General features: G+C 53.8%; 1 protein-coding gene across 1 annotated transcript in view; it reads right to left on the bottom strand.

Moving 5' to 3' along the window:
* The window catches only part of LOC105826392 (histone deacetylase 4-like), a gene marked incomplete at its 3' end in the record, with an annotated part of 136,632 nt that overhangs the window by 28,295 nt on the left and 82,765 nt on the right, over nt 1–25,572 (bottom strand). The window contains exon 2 of the mRNA XM_012664370.1: nt 13,300–13,371. Within this exon, the coding sequence (XP_012519824.1) occupies nt 13,300–13,371 (72 nt within the window). The remainder of the gene's footprint in view (nt 1–13,299; nt 13,372–25,572) is intronic.

The following is a 25,572-nucleotide window of genomic DNA, read 5'->3' as shown; positions in this document are numbered from 1 at the left end:
AGTTCTCTTCTGAGAAACGCCGAGGAAAGCGGGACCGTGGGCGGGAGACACGGCCCGTCTTCTGTGGCCAGAGGACCCCCCGAGGTGCCAGCTGATGCCACGTAAGGAGGGGAGCGCGGGCACCTGAAGAAAATCACAGTTCCGAGCGACAACGCTAAGGCATGTTCAGTGGGGGTCACCGAGCGACAGAACCGGACGGACAGGCAGCCTGGGCAGGCGTTCTGCGTCCGCCAGTCTCCCTCCGGGCTCGCGGCCCCTGCGTCCCCCGGCCCCAGCCACAAGGCCAGGCTCAGCTGAGGTCGAATGAGTCACCTCTGGTGCAGCTCAAAGTGCACTGAACGAAGGACACGTGGAAACTTCAAACTGAGAATGACCATTTCCACAGTTTTCTATATTCTTAAGGATTCCTTGAAGTGTATGACAAACTCAAAAATCTCATTTTTAGCCAAAGCTGTCGCTGATGGGCAGGCATTTTTATAACACACACTCAGCTTGATTGGATTCTCTTTTGGTGCGTATTTTTTCCCAAAGTCCTGTTAAACGACAAGCTGAAGCTACCAAAGCTATTATATAAACTTTGAAGAAAGAAAACTTTTCTTAACGGATGACTCAAATGGTTTTTTCCTTCTAAGTAATAAGCTGTATCAATAACACAGAAAGCTTTGCTCAAAAACGTATTCCAAATTTGACTCTAACAGAAGGTAAAGTTCTTCCTCGCCTGCGGGAAATGTCACTGTGGCTCTGACTCGCTGCCATCGGGAGCTCTGACCGTCCCCACCCCCGAGTGACACCACTGTTCCACAGCGAGGCCAGTTCAGAAACACGTCGGCAACATCTCACTCCAGCTCCCCTGGCTGTCGTGACGGCCCGTTATGTTATGCTCGTGGAATTTCGTGCGCCCAAAGTCCTGTGCGCCGGCTGCACCGGCCAGGGCTTGTCCGGAGGTGGCGAAACCATCTGCAGTCCTCTGCTCTGTGATTTCACAAACATGCAAGTGTTAGATTTTCTCCTCTACTCCCTATTTCAGGACTATCCTTAAAGCACTTTAGAAAACCCTTTTAATGTTTCTAATTTGTTCTATATCCCCCAAAAAGGAAAAAAAAAATCTTTTGGAAATATTTGCAAGCTCAAATTGAGCAAGAGCTGAAAATAAAAACCTGGCATGCAGTTGGTAACTTGGCTTTCAAGAAGTGCACAAATGTACTTCCTGGAAACTATAAATAGAACCAGGCCTTACCCCATACAAAAAATGGTGAAATGTGCTTTAAGTCCTCACATAAGTACAGCCACTAGAGACAAACGTGACCCCCAGAAATAACTGACGGAGAAAGAACAGTCCATCTGAGACACTGCTACCATAATTCTACAGACAAGGCGTTACTGGAAGAGAATTTCAAGACTATACAACTACAATGCAAAGGCAATAAAGTGAACTAATGTTTGTTACTGTGCACTTATTCAAAGGGTTTTTGCTTTATTATCTCCCTTGGACCTCACAACTCCATGACGCAAGTCCCAGCAGTGACCCAGATCAGGCTGGAGAGACCTTAGCAGCCTGCCCAGGTCCTCAGCCACTGAGTGCTGTCACCTGGATTCAAAGCCGGCCACACCTCCTGGAACACCACTGCTCTCGACCCTCTGTAGCCTGGCTCTCTAATCTGTTCACACCAGCATAAACCACAAATTATTCTTTGAAAGCTCCATGACTACCTTAAACTCAATGGATAAAATATAGTATCTGAAAATTAAAAATAGTTTCAGTGCCCCAGGAAGGCTGCGACGCACCTGCAGTCGTCCCTGCCAGCTCAGTTACGTAAGGTCAAGTTTACATAAGAACGAATTTCAGAATTTCCCTCTTAGCAACCTCTAAACGTTTGGTTATGTGTTTCATCTAGCAGCTGGGCCCAAGTAGGAACCACTATTACTTAACAGTTGAAATATTTAAAAATAGAAGATGTTTCTTGCACTTGGGGAGAAGAGAGGGCAGCAGAGAGGCAGAGGGGAGGAAGGGCTGCCTCTCCCAGCACGGCAAGGCCCACCCTCTGGGCAGCAGTGAGCGTCCACCCAGGCTTTCTGGAAACCAGCAGGAAGGCCGCGTCTTTCCAGGGCTTTGTGGGCCACTGGGGTCGAGAATAATCCAACAGGCAGTTGGAAAGGGGGTGGTTCAGACTTCGTTTCTGGAAGACTCAGGTGCGAAGCTTATTGAGCAGGCTTAGCCTCCAGCCTCCGTGTCCTAACCTGTAACGCACAGTATTTAGGGGAACGATGGGCGGGCGGCCCTTGGGCGGGCACCTGCCGTTGTCAGCATCCTCGTCGCCACTGCGGGTAGCGGTAGCAGCGCTGCTGGGAGCCGCTCCTCCTCCACGCAGCACACGGACCCTGCCCAACGACATATAACTCGCTTGGGAACCAGTATCACCATACAGAGTAGGATTTGGGAGGAAATACATGTTAACTTCAAGCAAATACTGTCTGTAAAACGTTAGAAACAAAGACTACTTTACGGCCTTGCGTGGGGATCCCTTCCCTGGAGAGTCCATTTCTATGCTATCTTCCGCTTTGAACGCTCAGCCAGGCCCCCAGTTCAGGCTCAGGCTCACGACCGCCCATTCGGCATGGCTAAGGGGCGTGCCTCCGACGCTAGCCCTGGTGTCCCCGGGGAGCTCCATGTGCATCCCACCTCCACCAGCCAGAAGCTTAGAGCCCAGAGTCCGCCCCGACTCGTCCTCTGTTTCCCTCCCGGCCCGTCCGCAAGCCCAGGAGTCCCATCTGCTGTCAAATGCTTCTAGAATCTGAACGATTTCCTCCACGCCCACGGTGTACCCTCAGGTGAGACCCCGCCCCACCTGGCGTGCTGCCAGCCCACGTGGCCACCACGGCACTGTACAGGTGAGGGGTCTCCCTCTTCCGCTCAGAACCTCCCGTTCCACTCAAAGACCAAGCCTAATGGCTTACGACGGCCTTGGTAAATCCCGGGGTGACTCTGACCACACAGCACAGCACCCCCTCCCCCCATTCTGACCTCCCCAGGGCCCCAGGGGACCTGCCTCAGCCTCTGGCCTGTGCCTCCCCCGCCTTGCTCCTACAGTCCTCCGGTTTGCTCACGCTCTGGGCCTGCCCTAACCACCACCTCCTGCAAACTCGCAGCCCTGCCCAGCCTGCACCCCGCTTCCCCGGCTCTACAACGCACTGCGTTCACCCGCTGCCCTCCTGACGCCCATCCCGAGCCCCAGGACACACAAACACACGTACCCGAGTGCCCAGGGCAGCGCCGGGCACCTAGAAGGCTCAGCCAGTGTGAACGCACACACGCGTGCGTATGATGCCCCTGCCGCCCTCTCTCCTTAGAACGCAGAAGCCCCCTCCCCGTCCCGGCCTGTTCTGTGTCCTCCGCAGCACCTACCACCTTCTAGCATCTTCCGACATCTACGGGATTGATAACCAACACGTTTGATTTCACGACCTTATTTAGAATGCGGCACCCAACAACTAGAAAACACAAACTCTTCTTAAACACATATTAAAGATTCATAAAAACTGACCGTAAAGCAAGTCTCAACAAAATTCAAAGATGAGTATTTTCTAACCATGATGCAATAAGTTAGAAATCAATAACAAAAGGATTACTTGGAAAACTCATGCTTTTGGAAATAAAATAAAAAATCTTCTAAATATTTCATTTTCTCAAAGAAAAAAGAACCGTAAAACAAATTTCAAAATAACTCTCTTGAGAAACAGTAAGACTTTACGAAGTATTAATGCAATATGCTTTACAAATTAAATACCACAAATTAAACTTATCTGAAGCAGCTCCATGTGCACCCAGAGGAAAGTACTGTATGTAACCTCGAATGCTGACGTTAAAAAGGAAGAAAGGCTAAAAATTAATGAGCTAAATGCTCAACCTAAGAAATTAGAACAAGAACATCCAAATAAACACGGAGAAGTAGAATAGAGATAAGAACAGGCATTAGTCAAATAGAACACAAACATACGAGAGAGCAGCCACACAGGCAGAGGTAGGTTCTCTGAAAGGTAACAAACAGCCAAAGCAAGGTAAGACTGACGCGGGGCCCTCCCCGCCAACAGGCCCAAATCCACACGGCCCGCAGGTTCCCACTGAGATATCGGGACCCTCCTCCTCCCCGGCTGCCACGCCCAGGGCTGACTGAAGACCATCTGCAGGGAGAGGAGGTGGGCTCCGGCCGCAGACCTGCCCTGGCAGCCCGCGCTGGCTGCTCTCCAGGCGTCTGTGGAACTGAAAGAAGTGCCGGCTCCTCCCCCGGGCTCCTGACCGAGCCAGCAGGGCCTCCTACCGTTTCTTCCCTCCGGCTCGGGCCACACACCTGCCACCCAAGGGACACCTCTGGTCCGCCAGCACCTGCTCAGACACCTGGCTCCAAACAGCTGCCCAGGAGCCCACTGCTGGGGATACACAGGCCTGGGTTTGGTTCTACGACATCGTGACAATGTTCGCATGCTGCTGCGAGGTCAAGAAATGGAAACCTTCCTTAGAAGACGGGCACTGTCCTCTCTTGGAGGATGTGCTGGTGTGGGGACAACGCTAAGCCAGGTTACAGTGTGACCACTGAGAACGAAAACTGTCTCCGCTGGACAACAACCACGCAACGTGGCCAAGGGCTGACAAACGTCTCCCCTACTCTGGCTGGATGTGCTGAGACACCATGCAAAGGGTTCACAGACTTTCTGGGTACATTTTACAATCTATGGCCTTTAAACATATCATACAAGGCTCGTAATAAAAGAAAAAAATAAAAAGCACTGTAGCCACAAATGATGTCATGATGTATCAATTCATTCCTGGATAATATTTCTGGCTATCGGTGACACTTCTAATGCACAAACAAAACAATATTCTGAGTTGAAAAAAAAATCCTTTCTTCTACCTACTAATCACTCGGAACTTTCCAATACGCCCCTGGAGGTACTCAGGGACAGTTCCCCATCTTCTGCGTCAACACAGACTCTAGGGTCACTGCTGAGGACCTCACACTTTTCTCCCTGCAAAACAGAGCAACAGCCAGTACCAGCTTCACCACGCCTGGGTTGTACGTGGCTGTGCGGACACCCGGGGACGCGCTAGAGCGCAGAGAGATGCCGCTCGGGCAGCCGCGCCGTAGCCGGTAGCGCTCTCTGCTTTCCCGTTACTCGGGTGCCTTTCTCCAGGCAGACAGCGAGCTCTTTGTGACTCCGTGGGTCTGTAGCAGCAACAACAACAACATAAAATTTAATGGAGTAGAACAACTTGTGATAAACGTAAATAGCCCGCACAATCTAATTTCCACCCAGGAGAGGGAAGGCCTTTATCTTTCTCCCTCGAGCGCTGGGATGCTGAAAGAACACAGCTGGAAACGAGGCCGGCGGACATGTCGGCGGGGAGGCGGTGGGAAGTGCGGGCTCCGCCGGCAGCCACGGGGCAGCGTTTGAGAGCCGCAGGGGCATTCTGGTCAAAAATGTCAGAGTGAGCACAATCGGTTGTCCCACTCCTTCCAAGATCCCACTAAAAGAGTATGTGCATAGTTTATAAACACTCGCCAACAACAATGCGTGTGCGCCAACACACACGCACACACACGCACACAGAGGAGAGGAAGCAGCAGTCAGCCACGCATCTGAAGTCAGAGCGAACGTGGATGGACAATGGGTAACTATCTTGTCAGATGCGGCAACACCACTCATCTGAGGGGTGGGCACACCAGGACCCCTGAGGCGGAGGAGAGGCGGCCCAGAGTAGGGGATGGACATCTGCTCAGGGAGTGCAGAGGTCCCCAGACTCCTCCCTGACCCCACGCCCCGGCAGGAGCCCAGAAACTCCTTTCTGGAGAGGGACAGGTCACAGTGACCAGGCGGAAGTCGCTGGGCTGCATGCGAGAGGCCCTGGTCTTCTTGCTCCTGGATGCTGGCAGCACGGTGTCTCCCCTCCCAGCGAGGTCACAGGGGCTAAGCAGCCACCAAGCAGGACCAGGGAGCTCCCAGCTGCCAGCACCACCCACGGCCCGGAGGACCCCACCAGCCTCTGGGCGCCCTCTCCTAGCTGTGAGCAGACAGCCAGACCCAGCAGGTGGGCCGGGGAGACAGTCACCAGGGAAGGCAGAGCCCAGAGAGACAGAGACCACAGCACCTTTGGGGACACAGACAGCACTGCCCTCCGAGAAGGGAAGACAGGCCGTCCAGAGACAGTTCAGGAACAGGTGGCAACGCTGGCGCTAGAAGACAGGAGGCCCTGCCTCAGGATGCTGCGGGGAAACTGCCCAGAGTCAGGCTCTGCCCAGTCGAGCCGGCAACCGAGCATCGCGTGTCCACAGGGCCGCGAGCCAGAAGTGGACCACGGAGTCACCCCGACGGCAAATCCAGTTCACTGCTACTGTGCGCAGTCACCACCGCTTGGGGAGCTGCGCGGGCTGTGTGCGGGTCCAGCGGCTGCGGCCCGGTGTCCCTGGCTCTCCGCTAGGCCTCTCCGCCGGCTCCATCCACCAAGAATCTCGAGAGGCATTTTCAATGTAATTCAAGTATTTCTGTCATTATGCTTCCCTGCATCGCTGGGCTTTGTTTCACTTGAGAGTCACTCGTAGGGACGTCACCGCAAAGGCCTGTGGCTGGGGTGGAGGAGAGGTCAGGCTGGAGGAAGCAGCGGAGGCAACACGAGGAAGCAAGAACGCAAGAGAACACAGGACTGGCGCAGTGTCAGTGCCCCTCCTTGGTGTTGGACGCGGTGCCAGCACTTGTCCTCGCTGCCTGGTTCCTGATGCAGCGGCCGGGGCCAAGCAGCCGACGATGCCAAAAGAGGCAGCCCAGGCTTGGAGGAGCTGCCACCTGCTTGTTCGAGGCCACGCGGCCCATCGGAGGCAGGCAGACCCTGTGCCCCCAGCTCTGCCGGCTCCCAGGCCTTGGGGCCACTCTGCTGGGCCCTGGACCGGAGCCTTCACTAGCTTCAATACTGTGCCCAAAGTGGGTTGGGAGAATGGAGCTCTTGCCATGGAGGAAAATAAATGGGACAAGAAAGCAGTCCATGTCTTGGCCGGCAGCGTTGCCAGAGGTATGCCTGGCTTGTTACCACCCGTGGGAGTTCACGAGTCTATGGGGAGGGAGAGGACAGATCAGCAGTGACACCTCCCAGGCGGTGCACAGCAGGTGTGAGGAGAAGGGCAGGACTACAGTGAAGATTCGGAGGACAGGGACGGAGGACAAGGATGGAGGTCAGCGATTGAGGACAGGGACGGAGGACAGGGACGGAGGTCGGGGACTGAGGACGGGGACTGAGGACGGGGATGGAGGACAGGGATGGAGGTCAGGGACTGAGGACAGGGACTGAGGATGGGGACGGAGGACAGGGACAGAGGTTGGGGACTGAGGACGGGGACTGAGGACAGGGACTAAGGACGGGGACTAAGGACGGGGACTGAGGACGGGGACGGAGGACGGGGATGGAGGACAGGGACTGAGGATGGGGATGGAGGACAGGGATGGAGGACAAGGAGGACTGGAGTGGGCGGCACGGGATGAATGGGCCTTGCAAACAGCACCTTTCGGAAATTCCTAGAGGTAGCAAATCTTCCGCCAAGGAAGAGAAACCGGAATTTGAGAGCACGCAGCACCGCACCCGCAGGTAAGGCGGTGTCTCAGCAGGACAGTGCAGCTTCTGGTCCCAAACCACTCTTGGCCACAAAGTAACGGGGCCGATACACTTGATCCCCAAAAGTGACTCTTCACACATCTCTGAACAGCTGACACGTGCGTGCGACGCATCGCGGCCCCCATGGATAGAGCCGGAGCGCAGTGAGTGTTCAGTTACGCAGACTGCTGGCCCCGCGCCTGGTCTTGAAGTCGCGCTGTCGCACAGACCCTCAGGGAAACCTGACAGAGGGAGCTGGAAAAGTCTCAACATGAGTTTGGATGAAGCAAATCAAACCATGGGAATGCTTTTCTGATTTTTCAAAAAACCAGATTTTACCATGATATCTTTACACTCTACATTTCATTTTCCTTCAGTAATTAAAACAAATAAACAAGCCAATAAAGCAAAGCAGGCGTCGCTATGCTGGGGACTGATCGCGGATCAGCAGACGTGTCCTGCACACCCCCCCGCCCCGGGCCTGCCTGCGCCCTGTGGCAGCGCGAGCACAGCCTGAGGGCCACATGGGAGCCAGGGACTGAGACTCTCCCTGAACTGAGGAACCGGTTCAGAGGGGCAAGGCCGGCACTGGAATGAGGAGGCCACAGAGTCTCCTGTTGCCACCAGCCTCCGGCTCCTTCCGCAGGGGCCGCTCTTAGAAAGCACCAAGGCAGACGCTGGTCCTTCCTGAGCCCGACGACCCCACACCCGGGAACTCCAGCTTCACAGCGCAAACACCAAGGAGGCCCAGGTAGGAATGTCACAACCATGGATCTGTGAGCAGGGGGTGCGTTTATCAAGGCAATCAGTAGCTTCCTGTGCCAGTGGAGGGGGACTTTCTGAAGCGTCCCCTGAGCTTCACGTATCTTCTCATATGTGTATTAGATTCAAGTTTCTTCTCACCAAAAGAACAACACAACAGTAACAGCATCAAAACACATCTAGGGCGGGCACGGTGGCTCTCGCCTGTAATCCTGGCACTCTGGGAGGCCGAGGCAGGAGGATCACTTGAGGTCAGGAGTTTGAGATCAGCCTGAGCAAGAGCGAGACCCCGTCTCTTCAAAAAAAATAGAAAAATCAACAGTGCATGGTGGCGAGTACCTGCAGTCCCAGCTACGTGGGAGGCTGAGGCTGGAGCATCGCTGGAGCCCAGGAGTTGAGGTTGCCGTGAGCTGTGATGGAGCCACGGCACTCTACTTGGGGAGATAGAGCAAGACTGTCTCAAAAAAAAGAAAAAGAAAAAAGAAAACAAACAAACTAAAAAACACATCTGGGAGGCAACACAAGCTTCGGGTACCAAGTACCGCAAGCGTTCCGGACCCAGCCTTTCAGGGCAGCGGTGAGAAATGCAGAATCCCTCTGACGGCGCGGCGGCCAAACGAGAGCCCTCTAAGAACTGAGACTCCAAAGCTAACGGCAACGTCCATTTTTTATCATTCTGGAGAAGTTCTCTAGAGTTTCTGTAGTTTCTCCCGCTTTAGATTCTAAAATTTTCTTTTAAAAATAGCACTTCTGACGTACAACCTTAAAAAGAAACCTTTCCCCCCACAGACACGTATGTTTACGGGGACACGTGTACAGGGGTGACATGAGCACCATCTTGTGTCTGAGGAAACCACAGAAGACGTTTCTCTTCCGTACAGCAGCCCACCCTTAAAATCAGCCTCAGTTTCCCTTCTGGCAGACAGTGGTGCCTGGCATTTTCTGAGGCTCTTTTTCCCCCACAGCACGACGAGTCCTTGCTCTGTGATTTACGTGCACATGTCCCTGGGACCCCATTCCATTCCGAGGAGAAGGTGACAACAGCAGCAAGAGCACTGGTCACCGTGACAAGCCAATGCCATGAATGACGTGAAGCCCTCAGCACGCCCTGCAGTTAACAGTAAGTGCTTAATACCTGCATCCCCCTCCTACCGAGGTTTCGTTTTCCTCCACCTTGCTCTTGGGCGACGGCAGCACCCTCCACGGACGCCTCCGCTCAGTCAGGGCCGACCGCCCGGCTCTGGGCCAGCTCACCCTCCAGGTCCAGAAACCAACACCCGAAACATCTAGTACAACGTCGTTTTTTCCACAATAAACATGTGTTGCTTTTATAACCCGGGGAAACAAGTCTATTACTTTAAAAACTGCGATGTTCAGAAATGAATGACTTAACAGTTTTTTAAGTTCCCTGTAGTCCAACCCCTTGGCACAGCACAGTCTGTGTCCTGCCAGACGTTCTGCGGGTCTGTGCCCGAACTCAACCTCCCAGCTGATCATTCCGCAGCTTCTCCTCCGTCCCCAAACTCCAGCATCTCCTCCCCAGCTAACTGTGAGATGATGACTCTGCTTCTTAACCCCACGGGAAAACACGGGTAGGGAAGAGGAGACCCGCACCCCCGCCCCGCCCGCTGCCACGTCCACGCCCGGGCTCTGCCTTCGCGTCAAGTCCCTGTCCAAGAGCGGCCCTTCCGCTCCCCGAGGAGAACTACCTCTGGGAAGGGGCAGAGGCTACAGCCTTGTCTGTAACTGTAAGATTCTACACGTTCAAAAAATGAAGAAATGATGCTAATATAGAATAATATTAAAGTAGTATATCTTAGTGGCAGGCCAATAGTTACGTGTGTTCTGCCAGTTATGACAGAGCTATTTTACAATTAGAATGCTTAAAACAAGGAATGCAAAGAGAAACAGAGAAAAAAAGGCATGTCTTCTTTACATATAAAAAGTTATAAACATCCAAACAAGTAGAATTTTGGCTTTTTCCTCCTCTGGTATAGGTTGAGCATCCCAATTCAAAAATCCAAAATGCTCCAAAATCTCAAACTTTTTGAGTATGATGCTCAAAGGAAATGTTCACTGAAGCATTTCGGATTTTGGATTTTCAGATTTAGCATGCTTAGCCAGTAAGTAAAATGCAAATATTCCAAAATCCGGAGAAGATCTGAAATCCAAAACGCTCTGGTCCCGAGCATGTCAGATGAGGGATACTCAACCTGTACAGATTTTCCCAACAGACGTGGTGTGTTCTCCTGAGCTATCTGAAGTCTCGATTCAAGATGGCACACAAATAACAGCATGAATAATGCCTGTTTATTTGGAGTGAGAATTTATTAGGACTAGATATATTTAAAAAGAACCATAAGCAGACAAAAAATTGTGTTCACCACGTCACCACTGACAACAGGGAGCGTGGAGAACTCAGACCAGGTCAACAGCGGGGGCTGCCCAGGCGCCCCTCTATGCCCAGAAAAGCTACGTGTTCAGAGGGACCAGGTCTCACGGCGAATGTCGAAGGATTTCCTGACCATTTAACACGTGTGTGTGTGTGTGTGTGTGTGTGTGTGTATGAAGTTTGTTTTAATACCTTCAAGTGTCAAAAGAATACTTAACATTAAATTCAATCATTAGGAAATATACAACAGCAAATTGGGGTTGGCATAAAAATACACCTAAAAATGTTTCTACTGCCATATCGTAAAAGTGTGGCTTAAAAGACATTTTCGTATCAATTTTCAAATTACCAACTAACCTGAGATTAGTATTTCTTTGTAGTATTTTATAATGAGCTGAAATGACCAAAATGGAGTTTGAAAAAAATGTCCTTCACTCTAGAGGCTTCTGAGGCACAGGCCACTGCGCAGGCTTCGTGAGGGTGTTGTATGCATCCCGCTGCACACGCGCGCATCCTTGCTCTGCCCTGCTCGTGCCCTCTGCGTCTACACTGGCTTAAAATCACCCCGCAAACACTCCGACCGCCAATGATGGGAAAGTACAAAATAAACCCTAGGAACTCAGCACCGGCCTTCGACCCTGACCACTGGGAACCTGGCTCCAGGAAGGTTACGACTAGTGTCAATTTCCCGGGGCGCTCCTTCCCACGTGCCACTCCTCAAGTCGGGTGGTTCACCCCAGAGGAAGGGAACGAGGGTGGCGGACCACAGGAAGTGTCTGGGACTCGGCCTGGCATTGTAAAGGCCGTATCACGCGTGTTCCTCAGTCACGGTCAACGGGAACCACTAAAAAGCTGACACGCCTTTGACCTCTGCAGAGAGGCGTGATGATCGCTGCCGAAGAAATGAGAAACCTACACGGGGCTATTCAGCGCCCTGCCTACGTCACAGTCAACGCGCAGGAGAGGCAGGCCCCAGGTCTGCTCTGTCCATACTCAAGTCCTTGTTCTGTCCCCACGCAAAGCTGGGGTCCCCCGTCAGGTCTCAACAGGCAGGGTGCGCTTCATCTGAAGCCCACCTTTTCTGGTTCACCTGCAAACTATGCTATTTACCACCTTTTCACGGCCCACCCAGCTGTCTGAAAGATCCTCGTGCGGCCACGCCACACCTAGGCAAGCACAGGGAGCTGCCTCACGATGCCCAAGCTACACAGCATCCACGGTGGCAACAAAAGGACACTGGCAAAGGGACTCAAGAGAAAGCAAAAATCAAAACTGTCTACTTTACATGAGCTGAAACCTAAAAACTGAGCATCTTCACGTAGTATTGAAAGTTCCCCTCCCCAGGCTCAAGTGTCAAGGGAAGGAGTAAATTTCTCCATCAGCAGGAAGGGACAGTAGAGGTGTGGAAAACAGAAGACAGAAAGGAGCGACCTGAGCGCCCTGCGTGAGGCGAGAGCACCACGCCCAGGGACGTGGGTGCCTTCTAGGAGTGCTAGGGAGACAGCACTGGAGCCGTGTGTTTGGGGAAATGCCAGAAAACGATCCTTGGCAGACCCTGGAGAGTCGTGAGGTGAAGAAAGAAATCTCTTCTTGGAAACGTTCAGCCTGGCTTCATGCTCTCGCTTCGACTTCTTTTCCAGAGCAACGGTCACGCCTAATGGGGTCCCACGGCGGGCACAGCCGGCGCAGACTGCAGCGGGGGCAGCTGTCGAGGAGGGGGCAGTGCACAGACAGGGGGCCCAGGCCCTCAGGACGCAGCCACGGTGGCAGCAGGGCCCAGCAGTGCTGCCCGGCAGAATGGGCAACAGCTCACTGAACCCCAGGGCTTCAGGAGGGTTTAGCTTCATCCTCGTACGGCCACGTGGCGGGAAGATGGTACCTAGGCTAGGAGTTTAAAACCTGGCTGAGTCACATGGAAAGAGGTGTTTTACAGAAACGGCCCGTAGACTTGGAAAACAGTACTTCAACTATAATGTTCAGAAACATTACCTACGGAATGAGAGATTTATGATCACGGTTGATGCTTTTTCATTAAAGAACCGAAAGGGGCTTAGAAGACAGTCCCACTGACTCATTTTACCGATGACAACCAGTGGCCATGGACAAGGCGCAATGTGCGTGGTCGTGTGGCTGGCCAGCAGCCTGGCCACCCACGGTGCGGGACTCTTGGCCCCAGCCCGGCCCCAGCAGAGCCCCAGCTCAAGCTCAGAACTCTTTCCCACGGACCGTTGCAGGGATCAGGGCCCGGGCTACACCCAACGCGACAGCTGCGCCTCAGGAACAGCACACCTCGGGAGCCCGCGAGAAAGAGCCTGGGCGTGTCTTCCCACGGAGGGAGCACCGAGTCCATCCTGTTTCCGAAAGGAGGGCCTCTTTCGCCCCAGGGAAAGAGCTCCAAATTCCAGGAAGCTGGTAACTCCCCCTTCTCTTCATGCTCCCCGGGTAAAGCAGAACCTCAAAGCACCCCTTCGCTGGGCCCGGCCCCGGGAGGCCAGGGCGGGGGCTCACTTACCCGTGCTGGGCATGTGGTTCACGCGGGCAGGATTCAGCAGCTCCACGGGCTGGTCTCGGCCGGAAAGTCCATCTGGAGAACAGAGAAGGCACCAGCTTCAGAAACTGCATTTCAGCCAAACGCTTTGCACCGAGAGTCTGCAGGGGGCAAGTCTTCCCCAACAATGGAAACGCACGCGCTTTCTTCCCCGTGTTAAAGGAGGACAGTCTAATCCCATCATGGATTATCGTATTTGCCAAAGAAAATAAAAGACCTTTTGAAAATAATCAAAACAGTCCCCAACCGAGATACGGCAAACACCAATTTCTGGCCTAAGAGCAAGTGGCTTAGCGATTTCGGTTTACTTCTGTTTAGCAACCACGTTATACCTACTTGTGTTTATCAGAAATTGGCTTTTCTGCAGACCACAAGCATTAAGATAATAAAAACAGAAGAGCTATGCTTCCTCTTCCCAGATACTGCCAAATGCGCTGGACGCTGAGAGAGACCGGCCCGGGGAGCGTGCAATGCAGCTGCGGGCTGCCTGCGGGACAGCACAGACCCACGCACGCGCTCCGAGGAAAATGCTTCGCCGGGTGTTTACGGGTGACGGAATCCTTTCTTTTAAATCCACTTCTAGATCGTGCTCAGGAACTGTTTCCATCTCTGCAGACTCACTGCAAAGACAAGGCTGGGACCCACCCACCACCTAAATCTGGCACAGGCTGGATTTAGATTGCCTGAGATTTCCTATGTTCTCCCGGATAGAAAGGAAAGAAAGCTCTGGCAACATTTCCAGGAATCACACTTTTCTTTTAAAATTAGCTTCTGACAAGTGGTGTAAATGCCCCGCGATAACGTGCATATCGTTACAGACTTGCCCGCCGAGGTCACTTTCCTTCCCAACTTAAGGGAGGAGGCGCCGGTTTCACGGGGCAGTTTCAAAGCACGACAGAAACAACCAACACCAGGTCAACCGACTGTACGGAAACCTCGCTTTTTACCCCAAATGGATAATACCTAGAAGAGCCAACCCCTGCATGAGCTTGGAGATGCTCAAAAATCCACGGACTGAAATCCAGGAGATCCGAGAGCGTGTTCTGGAGAGCTGCAGCCCAGCCCGGGAGAGGACGGGAGCGGCAGAAGCCCCGTGAGCCCCGGAGCTCAGCGGGCTGCTCTGGGGCGACTCAGAGCCCCACATGGGACGTCTGTGCTCTTCTCCCCCAGCAACTGCAAGCGTCCCAATCGTTAGAAGACACTCGGCACATCTGAGGGTGGCCTGGCTCCCTGGGTCAGGAGGAGGATGGCAGGCCACAGCTGCGCCCCAGAGCAACCACCAGGCCCCAGGCCATCACCCCAACTATGCACACGTTCCAGGGCCTTCTGGGGGAACAGGTCACTGCGAGATGGCCTGAGGCTTGTGAACATGAAGTCGTGTCTCCCGAGAACCTTCACTGCTGCTCAGAAAGAGACCTCGAGATAGTGGTAAAAAGTACTTCTAAGTACGTTTATTTATTTTGTAGAAAAAAATGAAAAATTCAAAAACAGGACGTACGTGTTTTAGAAATCCCACTATACTTTCAGAAACACCAGAAGGTGCTTTTGAAAACCCCAGCGTAGGTGCAGCTTTCCGGTGGGAGGGGGTCAGGAGCGGGGTGCTGGGCAGACCCCCGTCCAGGGCTCGGCAGCCGCCTGATCCGCCAGCCACGCCGTTCCCCGCAGCCGCCTCCTCCGCTGGCGCCCAGCGAGCGCCCTGAACTGGACAGTATGGAAACCACACAGTCCCGGGGGCTGGCGGCAGTGGCCCAGCTCTCAGCTCACGTGAAGACTTTCTCTCGGGTTTGGGTTGAGCTGCTGAGGTGTGCCCCAGCCCTGACGGTCTCGGCACTCCCGGGCCACATGCGTGAACGGTGCGTGACAACACGTCACGCACACTACGCTAAAGCAGGCGGACACGTCGAGTCTCGATCTCATCAGTTCAGAGTGGCATATGGCACCAGCGTACTCAAATCCATTTTAAATCCCTGTGTATCTCAGGTGAGTCCAGGTCTGTCCACAAAACGCCCGGGCGCCGGGCTGGGCTGCTCCCAGCTGTCCCTCGGGAGGTGTTATTCGTGCATGAACAGACAGGGCTGTTGGGCAAGAGCAGGTGGATCCGTATGTGAACCTGACCCTGAGCGCGACACGTCCCACCCCCGTCAGCGACAGTGCGAGGTGGCTTCCCACACCGGCTGGGTGCCCCACAATCCCGTTCCACTCAGACACCAACTGCACAGACCCCAGCTCTGTCCCACAAGGCTCCCCCATTCAGACTCGAGTCCTGGGCCTCTCCCACTTCTGACTCGTCGGCTATAAATCAGGGGTTCCCACTCCCGCCTCAGGCTCTGTAATTGGCTAGAGCACCTCACAGGTCTCGGAAAAGCACCTTACTCACGTTTACGTTTAGCAGAAGGCACCCACGAACAGCCAAACGCAGGCATGGAGGCCAGGTCGCGAGTCCCAGCGCAGGACCTTCTGCCCAGCACCACAGGGTGCCCCTCTCGCCCCCATACGTGCACGTGGTCACCAGCGTGGAAGTTCCAGAGTTGTTATAACCCGATCTCAGCCCCCACGTGCTCCAGGCTCCAGGTCTCTGTGGTGACCAGCCCCATGTGAGGCTGTCTGGGGGCCCACCAGTCACCCCATTAGCATAAACGCAGGTGTGAATGAACAGGGCCTCCTCGTGAATAAGAGAAGACGCTCCCAACACCCAGGAAATCCCGGGATTTTAAGAGCTGGTGCCAGGAACCAGGACGAAGACCAGATACGTTTCTTCGTTTAGCACACAGGAAAGCTGCTTGTCCTCACCGTGTAAGTTCAACCCCAAACCCTGCCATTTCCGTATCTTTGCGGAACAACAAATGATGGAAGTGACAACCATTCTGACGGTGTTTCATTACTAAGCGCTCTGCCTCGAAAGGAAAGGAGCAAGTATGGAACTATCTGCAAACAGCAGGAGCTCCCTAAATGCACACGTGCCTGGGCCGGGTGCCAGGAGCGTTGGTCGTGAGGCTGGACGGTGGTGATGTGCAGCGCAGAAGTGGCACTGGCCCCACTGGGGAACGGGGCGGCAGGCTCTTTGGGGCAAACCACGGCCAGAGCTGTGCTCGGTGCTGGATCCTCGAGCAAGCCTCGCCCAGCGGCCGGAGACGCGGACGCTCGTGTTACTCGTGAAAGGGGGGACAGGGCAGCAGGCTGTGCAGGGGGCCCCACGCCAACGACACCCCTGGCAGGCGCCCCAGAGCAGCGCAGTGCGGAAGTGACCGGGGGCATCTCTGGTGGGAAACAAGGGCGCAGGGAGAGGAGGCGGGAGGGGGGACGGGACTGATGCTCAGGCCGTATCCACGCCTCGCAGTGCCAGCCCGGCGTCCTCCGTGAGCTGGCGCCAGCGCAAAGGCCCAGGCCTGGACTTCAGGGAAGCCAGAGCGGGACAGGGCCCACCTCGGGGCCTCTGTAGGCTTAAAATCTCGTTATGAAGAGAAGACCTAACTCCACATGAAAACTGCAAGTGGGGCACTGCAAGTGGGGCCCTGCAAGCCCATGACGTGCACTGCACAGAAAGTGCTGCACCCACCGCGTCGCGGCGACCAGAGCAGAGATGAATCCAACCGAGCACCTTACAAACCCAGTTCACTTCCCAGTTCCCATAAAACACCTCAGATGTGAAGCCCGACGAACCCCGAGACCAGAGCAGGAAACGCAGGGAGGCTGCGCTTTAAAGAGCAGGCGTCACCAGGGCTGGGACAGGTGGCTTCAGAACCGACCCGACCTCGCCCGGCCAACAGCCCTTCACCGGGGGGAAGCAGGCAAGCGGCGGGGACCCAGGAGGTGGACTGCGCGGCGGTGCCCTGTAGGAGCGCAGGACAGCTTCCTAACGCTGCACTCTTTCAGATGTCACAGTCCAGAGTGAGCTAAAATGAAATCATTTAGGAAAAGTACAATTTCCATATTTATCTGCCTCTGTGTCGAAATTCCTAAGCATGCGGAGAAAGCAGTGGTAAGAGCCTAATATTTACAAGCAAGGCGATGTTGGGGACCAAAGCGCCACTTCATCAGACGCAGTCTGCAAGCGAGTTTCCTGCTGTCGGTCTCACTTGGGCATCTATTTTCAGAAACTCCGCTGGACGGGACAACAAACTGTGTGTCCTCAAATGGCATTTTGAGCAGCTCAGGCAGCGGGGGGACGAGACGTACATGCAGAGGGAAGGGCGGGGAGCACAGGCACCTCTGTGCCCTCGTCACCACGTGACTGGCCCAATGGTGCTCAAAGGTCAGCTGCAGCTGACCAGCTGACTGCGTCACGCTCGCTAGGAAATGGTCAGGGGGTCCCTTGCGACACTACAGCGCCGGTGCAACAGGATTTGCCGTGACTGAGGGTCCCCCGCTGGGGGAGCAGGGCTCGAGACAGCGTGCTGGCTTTTCAGAATCCACTTTGAATGAGACAAGGCCGGCTGCTTCCAGCCAGAATCCTGGCCTTCTGGAGCCAAAGGAACTCAACTTGCAACCCGCCTGGCCTAGTCCCCCCGCAGCTTGGGGAAGCGGCCCTGACGTGCTGCGCGGTTTGTCCAAGATCATGCGGTAAGCGCCACCCAGAACCTGGTTCTGTCCCAACGAGAGCAGCTCCAGTCTGAAACCGGACCTTGGGCAAACGGTCACTGACTCACCAAGACCGTTACCTTCCGCCTAGGGCTTCAAATCGCAGAAGCCAAATTCCAGACTCCTGTGCATCTGCTCTAATCAGGATTAGAAAGCGGGTGGGTGGGGAGGATGAGAACCACAGAGGGTTAAAAACCAGAAAGCAGCGGGCAGGGGCAGGTAGCGCTGAGGAAGGAAAGATCAATGACACATACAGCTCACGCCCTCCTTCACGTTTCAGGGGCAAGTTTCCGAAATTTCTAGAGAGCAGGAAAAGAGTCTACAGGGCCCTCTACAGAGCCGGGCTGCAAGGTCAGGCAGGGAACGGAGACGCGGCCCAGGCTGGCGCCAGAGACGCCAAGCCACACTGAAGCCCTGCCATGGCCACGCCACCCCCAGGGACGACGAAGCCTCCAACCCCGCCAGGGCCCACAAAGAACACAAGGGTCTGGACACCAGACCAACGGGTCTGGCACCGTTGACCAGCTGGGTACTCGTGTGACATAGATACCTGAGCAATTTCTCTGACGGCTCTCACACAGTGGGACAACAAGAGAAAACTAAAACTTCAGCCACTGAATAAAGAGGCTCGACCCCTTCTCTGATCTGCGTAAAGAGGCATTTCACTGCCACGCAAGAAATTAGGTTTCTGAGGCCACTGAAGACGGTGCATGAAACCCCCGGCCTGGCAGGGGAGGGAGGAGGAGCCGTGCACCCCCACACTTGGGAACAGTCTCCGCGCCCACGGCCACCCAGCCCCAGAGGTCGCGGTGAAAGGGTGTCTCCCTGAGGTCGAATCTGCCCTCCCAGGCGACTGATGGCAGTGACCGCGTTTCCACACCTCACTGGCCATTCTGGATTCGAGCCCTTTGTCGACTTTTTTTCTCAACTGAGTTGACTTTTTCTTACTGATTCAGAGAAATTCTTAAGAAATTCTTACCATTAGTCCTCTGACAATTACATGATGCAGATACCACCTCAAAGGTCTTACTTATCAATCTTTTCCTTTAAAGCTTGTGATTTTTTTTTTTGTCAGATTCAAGAAATTCTCTACCTGGAGGTTGCACAGATATTTCGGTAACATATTGTCATCCAGAAGTTTTGTGGTTTTCCGTTTCACGTGTAAGCATCTCATCCACCTGGTACTGATTTTTGTGCATGGCACGAGGTAGGGGTTTTTTGGCTTTGTTTTGTTTTCCCCATGAGAACAGCCAAATGTCCCTCACTGTTACTGGGAAGACATGTCTTTGGTCACGATCAAACAGCACTATTAGTTCTGTTGTTGTACAAGCCCAGCTTGTGTACACCTGCGCCAGTAGTTACACTGCCTTAAACACCATAGCTTTATAATTTTATAATAATTCTTACTGCCTGTAAAGATGAAAAGCCCTACTGTCTTCTTCAGAATCATCTTGGGCAAAACTGGACCTTTGCTTTGCCACATAAATCTTTAAATTATCTTGTCAAGTTCCACCAAAAAAAAAATGCTAAGGATAATCTATGAAATATTCCTGTCCTTCCCCTAAGAATCACAGCTAGCCCTGCTCCCAGCTCCCAGGAGGTGCGGCTCGGCGGGTCCTGGTGCAGGACACTGCAAGGCTATGATCGGTCCGAGTCTGGAAAGAGAAACCCCAGGACAAAGGGCCCGGCTCCTTCATGGCCAGGAGGGAGGTGACTCCAGACAGGTAGCCAGTCCCAGGGTCTGGGTCCTGATTTGCATGACCATAAAATGACCATAAAAAGGCATTTTTTAAGACAACTATTAATAGTACGAATTGAACACAGCCTGGGTATAAGATGATATTTGGGAATCGCCATTCACTTTGCTGAATGTGATACTGGGATCCTGTCTATTGGAAATACACACTGACGCGTTGAGGGGAAAATGCTATGGCATCTGAGATTTGTTTTAAATCCTCCAGAACAATAAAGGTGGGAGGGGGGTGAAGCGGGCAGGTGGGACAGCTCAGGCCTCTGGAGGGGGAAATGGCACGGGGGTCACTCTATGAACCAGTCTCTTGTTTTATTCTGTGTTTAAAACTTTTCGTAATAATATTTCAAGAGATGCCAAGAATAAAGACAGGCCTTCACCTTCCATTCGATATAATTTGTCTTCGCGTAGCACCTGCTAGGGAACCTGTCTAACTTCCTCTACCACTGATATTCCTACCCGTCATCAGTTTATCGATAGCCCCTGCCTGTTCAAGCAAGCCCACGCGCCTGGTTAGCACGCAGCTCGACCGGCAGGTCCCGGGCACCCGGAAGGAGAAGGGGCAGGGCACAGGAGTCCAGCCGTGGCCGGGCTGGACTGAACATGGCAGGCCCCGGGGTGATGCCGGCCGGGCCCTTTCCAACACCTGTGGCTTAGTCAGGTCAACCAGGACAAAAGGTGCAAACTGCTGGGGATGCTCCAGACACCAGCAGAAAGAGATCAAGTTACTCAGGAATTTTCCCTGGGCAAATTTAGAAGTACAAAAACGCTGCCTTGCTCACACCTATTTGATAAATGACCAGCACACCGGGAAGCCTTGGCAATGAGAAGGCAGGGCCTGTCCCCACGCATCCTGGCACAGAGCCGGGCACTGGGCAAGTGACAGATGGGAGACAGGGACACAGGGATGAGTCCCAGACTGGAAGCTCGGGCGAGGCCTGGCCTGTCCACTGCTGGGGAAGAGTGTTTCCCGGGGGCGGCTCCCCAGCCCCTCTCCCAGCGCTGACCTGGCCGTTCTCCTTCCTCCCTAAGTAAGACAGCAGGGACAGACAGCCCCCAGCTGTCCCCGCCGAGCCGCGCAGACCAGCTCAACCGTTCATAAATGATTTAGCAAATCTGGGAAAATGTCCCCGCAGCCTCGAGAACAGCATCCGTCTCTGCTCCTGAGCGGACGTCCACCTGCCCTGAGGAGGGGACACGGTCGGCGAGCCATCGAGTGCCGGGCGCAGACAGGAGGACAGCCGCGGCGGGGAAACGCGCAGACGTCCCAGAGCCGCAGAGGGGCTGGCGTTCCACAGAGCCGAACGGGGACGCGGCGACGGGACACGAACTGGAACCGTCACGGCCGATTCAGAATCGTTTCCAGGACAGGCGCCCTTCGACTGCGTCAGTAACAAAGAAAGGTGACGCAGTTACCAGCAAAGACTGAAAACCGGCGCTGAGGTCTACCCGTGACGGAGCAGGCCTCTCCTCCACTGCGCCTGGGAAGCCTCAGGGCGCCCTGCAGGCGGCACCGCCATTTCCGCGCTCCTGCAGGCGCCTTTTCTCCGCCAGCCCCTCCCAACTGCCAGGAGTCCGACGAGTGCGGTGCCCACCGGGATCCAGCCCTTCGCCGGACTCGGGCAGCCCCTGCCCGGGAAGAGGCCTTGTCTTGGGGGGCACGGGGCCGGGCTCCAGCCATCGTCATCGCGGGACCGAAACTCTCTGGCTCAGCCTCCTCCGTGTGGAGTGGACACGCGGGCTGGAGTGAGGAGGGAATGTGGACGGGGGACGAGGCACCACATACGTGGCCAGCGAGACACTGTCTGCGCCCCTCACGTCACCTCTGCTGAGCCGCACCAGGGCTGTGGGCAGATGTGTGGCTCTCCACGCCAGGGCGCCCATCCTGAAAGGAGAGTCGGCCACGCAGACCGCTTTATGGATGAACCAAAACACCTTTCCACTCCGCTAACACTGCAAAGTAGCTGAAAGGTGTTTGTGGTTAAGTGACAGGAAGCTGGAACATAGGTACTAATACTAAGCAGCTCATGAGAAACGAGTCACCAATTCATAGCAATAATCCCAGTGGCCACCTGGAGACCGGGCAGCAGGCGGAGAACCGTGTGGCTGGAGGGCACCAGAGCGGGGCCGGCCCGAGGGCACGGCCCCTCCTTTCCCAGCCAGACCCGGCTTCAGGGCGCTGTTTTGTTCACTACAGGAAGAGGATCCTTCTCCTTCTCACCCGAATCAGTGCTCCCAAAGTGACCGGTCTGTGGTCAGCGCCAGTGAGGGGGGTAGAGTGCGTGGCTGGGCTGACCTTGAGCAGCCGCCACCAGGGACAGGACAGGTGGCCCTGTGGCCCGACACTTCCATCGTCCATTCCGAGTGTGCTTTGCCATGGCCAGCAAGCCTCTTGCGTGGACAGACTTACTCCCCTAGTGCTTTTTAGGACATCTCCCTGGGGACTGCCACGCTCCCCACCTGCCCGGACCTGCAGGAAGGATGGCTTTGGCGGCCTGGCTCTAGGCTGTTGTGTTCCAGCAGGACCCTGCCGCCCAAGGCTGCAGCACAGGACGGGAACAGAGGACGGTCTCGGGAACTGCCCCAGAAGAGCTGCCCGGACACAGACTCCAACACGGGTTTCCTCTGCCTGCAGTGGCCGTCTGCGCCACCGCAGATAAAGGGCTCCTGCCCCACGTTCGTCCACACCCCCGCCGTGCACCGTGGGCCACAGACGCAGCCCGCGCATCTGGAGAGGGACTCCCGGCGGCACCCGGGCCCGCGGGCACTGTCAGCTGCTCTCGGGGCTGATGTGAGGGGCAAAGAGGGCCTTTCGGCACGAGTGGTTTCTGTGTCATCAGCTTTAAAAGATTTCAAGAAGTTTTATTTTCCTTAATTTTTGTACTGTCTAATAATATTCAGCACATTGACTGATTTTAATTATATCTACTTTCTATAACTTTTTTTAAAAATTTTATTTTACAAAGAGGGAGGGGACACACCAGTCACACCACCCAGTGTCACAGCTGTCAGCACAGTCGTAGCTCTGGGTGAAGCCCTCCACTCTCCAGGCACTGCCCACAGCTACAGCCGCACAGTGCCCGCAGCCCGCCTCCTGCTCCACGCCCCCCCGCCCCCGCCTCCTGCTCCCTGCTGCATAAGGCTGATCATCACTCAAAGGTAATCACGTCATTATTTAATTCAAGAATACCACAGCACACCCGGCCCTCCAACGAAACTAGCTTTTCCGGATCCTCTGAAAAGAGCATTCATGACCAGCCTGCGCAACGGCGGGACCCCGTCTCTACTAAAAACGGAAAACTTAGCCGGGTGTCGTGGGACGCACCTATAGTCCCAGCTACTCGGGAGGCTGACGCAGGAGGATCGCTTGAGCCCAGGAGTTCAAGGCTGCAGTGAGCTATGGTGACACCACTGCACTCTGGCCTGGGAAGCAGAGTGAGACGCTGTCTCAAAAAAAAAAAAAAGAAAAAAAAAACAAGACGCCATACAATCTGCAGACATCACTATTACAATTTTTGTTGTGCACAATGCAAATACACGCTATGAATCACAGCTTCCCGCAGACCTATTCATTATTCTCTTTATACAAGACAAGCTTCAGTTTCTAAAAATACAGTAATTTCTTTGTATTGTATTCTATTTTAATCTTCTAAAAATAGAGCTACCGCCAGGAGAAGCACTTTGCTATTGGATGTTAACTACGCTAATGTCACTGACAGGATGTGGATTTCTGCCCTTTCTAGACTTTTCACCTTGGCTTCCACATGACAACTATGGCAGGTGGCACTGGGGTCTGGCTGGGAGCATGAGACTGGACCACCTGGCACCAAAGCCACGATCCAGTCCCAAGCACCCCTGACGCCACACAAATGATGTGGCCAGCCCGGGCCTCACCGTCCACATCTATCAAATGGGCGCGCCCATGTCCTCCTCCCCGCAGAACTGAGGGCCCTCATGCTGCAGCGCCCTGGGACACCGCCCCAGCTGTGGGGCCAAGTCTTCCCACTTCACTTCCACCAGCAGGTTCACCAAGAGCCTCTCGCAGGTTTTAGGACAAAATCAAGGAGGAAAGTCAAAACGCACCTGGGAAAGAGCAGAACGAAAAGGGAGCTGCTGCCTCCGAGAGTCTAACGTCCCCCAGAAGCCCCTTCTCAAACAGGCGCACGGTATGTGCCTGCCACCTCCCCTCCTCGCTCGTCCTCCAACGACAGACGCTGCTGCCACCCCAAACCAGAGAGCAGCGAGATTTGTCCAAATAGCCCGTGTTCAAATGGGTTTTTTTTAAACCTTTCCAAGTTTTGAAACTTTCATAGCTCTAAGAAGAGAAATATACAAAATTTTAGACTATAATCCCTTATCTTCTGTTATATAAAGGAGTAATTCTTGAATTTAAAAAAAAGTAGAAATAAAATAATTTTTCTCCTCCTGCCGCCCCCTTCCCAGACTGCTCTCTTGGAGAACCCACCAACCAGTGCTCCGTCTGCCCTTGGTTTCATGAAGGAGCGCCCCGGGCACGGCCACCCCGCCTCGCGCGTCCCAGGAAGCTTCCCGTGTACCTGGCGGCGTGCCCAGCAGTGGGAGCGCGATGCACGTGTCCATCCCACGTTGGAGACCGCATTAAATTCATGACATGTTTTCATCTTCTCACAAGATGTCACGGTCCTTAGAACAGGTCCACTCCCTATTACTCGCCATGAGACTCAGATGATAAACCTGTGCCACTATGTGAGTCTGCCAACAATGAGTGGAATCGCAGGGCAAAGGAAGTCTATGGAAGTTATACCGAAACAAAACAAAAAAGCTGCTTTTCTTCATCTAAAATGTATTTTTGTGTCTACCCCTATACAGACAGATACGTCCAACTACTTAGCATGAAGGCCGTCTGTAATTAAAATGGGCACCCTTCTACGCTCAGTGACGATTAATGTCGTATATATTAGTAATACCCACAGACAAGTAGAAGGGCAACTCAACTTCAAGATGAACTGGAAAAAGACAGTGGCTGAATCTGTGTTCCTTGCTTTGAGCCTCTGAATTAACAGAGATATTTGCAGCAAAAACCAATTTTACACTTCGGAAAACACGGTTCGTGTATTGTACAAAATACAGAGTTAAACAACATCCAAAGTCAGTCAAAACTCTAGGTTCCTAAACCTTGTTGGACTGAATAAGGATCCCCAACCCCTGCTACAAGAAGAGAGAAATGATTGTAAGGGAGAATAAAATCCTGCCCCAGCATTACATACAGACTTGAGCTCAAGTGAAAGAAAGGTGAGACCTCAGTCACCGGGAAGGAAAAAAACAAAAAAGGCACTTGGAACAAATGCACCCAGAGTCAGCTGCCTGTTCCTGGGGACCAAGAGTCATCAGAACTGGGCACAGGCGCCGGGGACCTGAGGGACCTGCACATCCGGGTGGGCAGAAGATGTGGGCTCGTGGCCTCAGATTCGTACCCTTTGGGTAGTTCTGGAATCTCAGGTCAAACTAGCCCAGAGCCTGGGAAACCCTGTAGCCCCAGGAAAACAAAGAAAAATGGCTCCTCAGAGGTATGTCCACAATCCTGGACACGGGAGACACACAAAGAAGGAAGTGGGGAGGGAGGGAGGGAAGAAGAGAGGGAGGAAGAGGGGGAGGGAAGAAGAGAGGGAGGAAGAGGGGGAGGGAAGAGAGAAGGAGGGACAGGGAGGGAGGGATGGACAGAAAAGGGAGGGAGCCCTTCTGCTGAAGATGAGTTTACAATGGGAATTTAAAATTACAACTGATATATCGAACAAAGAATTAATAAAAGAAATTATAATGAAAAGAACACTAGAAAAAGAGAAATGGGAAGTTTTTAAAAAGAATAAAAAGAAATTTCTATAATTAAGAGATTAGATATACTTAAAGATAGAAATCGTAAACCAGAGGAT

The sequence above is a fragment of the Propithecus coquereli genome, unplaced genomic scaffold (assembly GCF_000956105.1).
Source record: "Propithecus coquereli isolate 6110/MARCELLA unplaced genomic scaffold, Pcoq_1.0 Scaffold887, whole genome shotgun sequence".
Taxonomy (NCBI): domain Eukaryota; kingdom Metazoa; phylum Chordata; class Mammalia; order Primates; family Indriidae; genus Propithecus; species Propithecus coquereli.
Note: the sequence above shows the minus strand (reverse complement) of the source record. Positions and strands in the feature narration are given on the sequence as shown.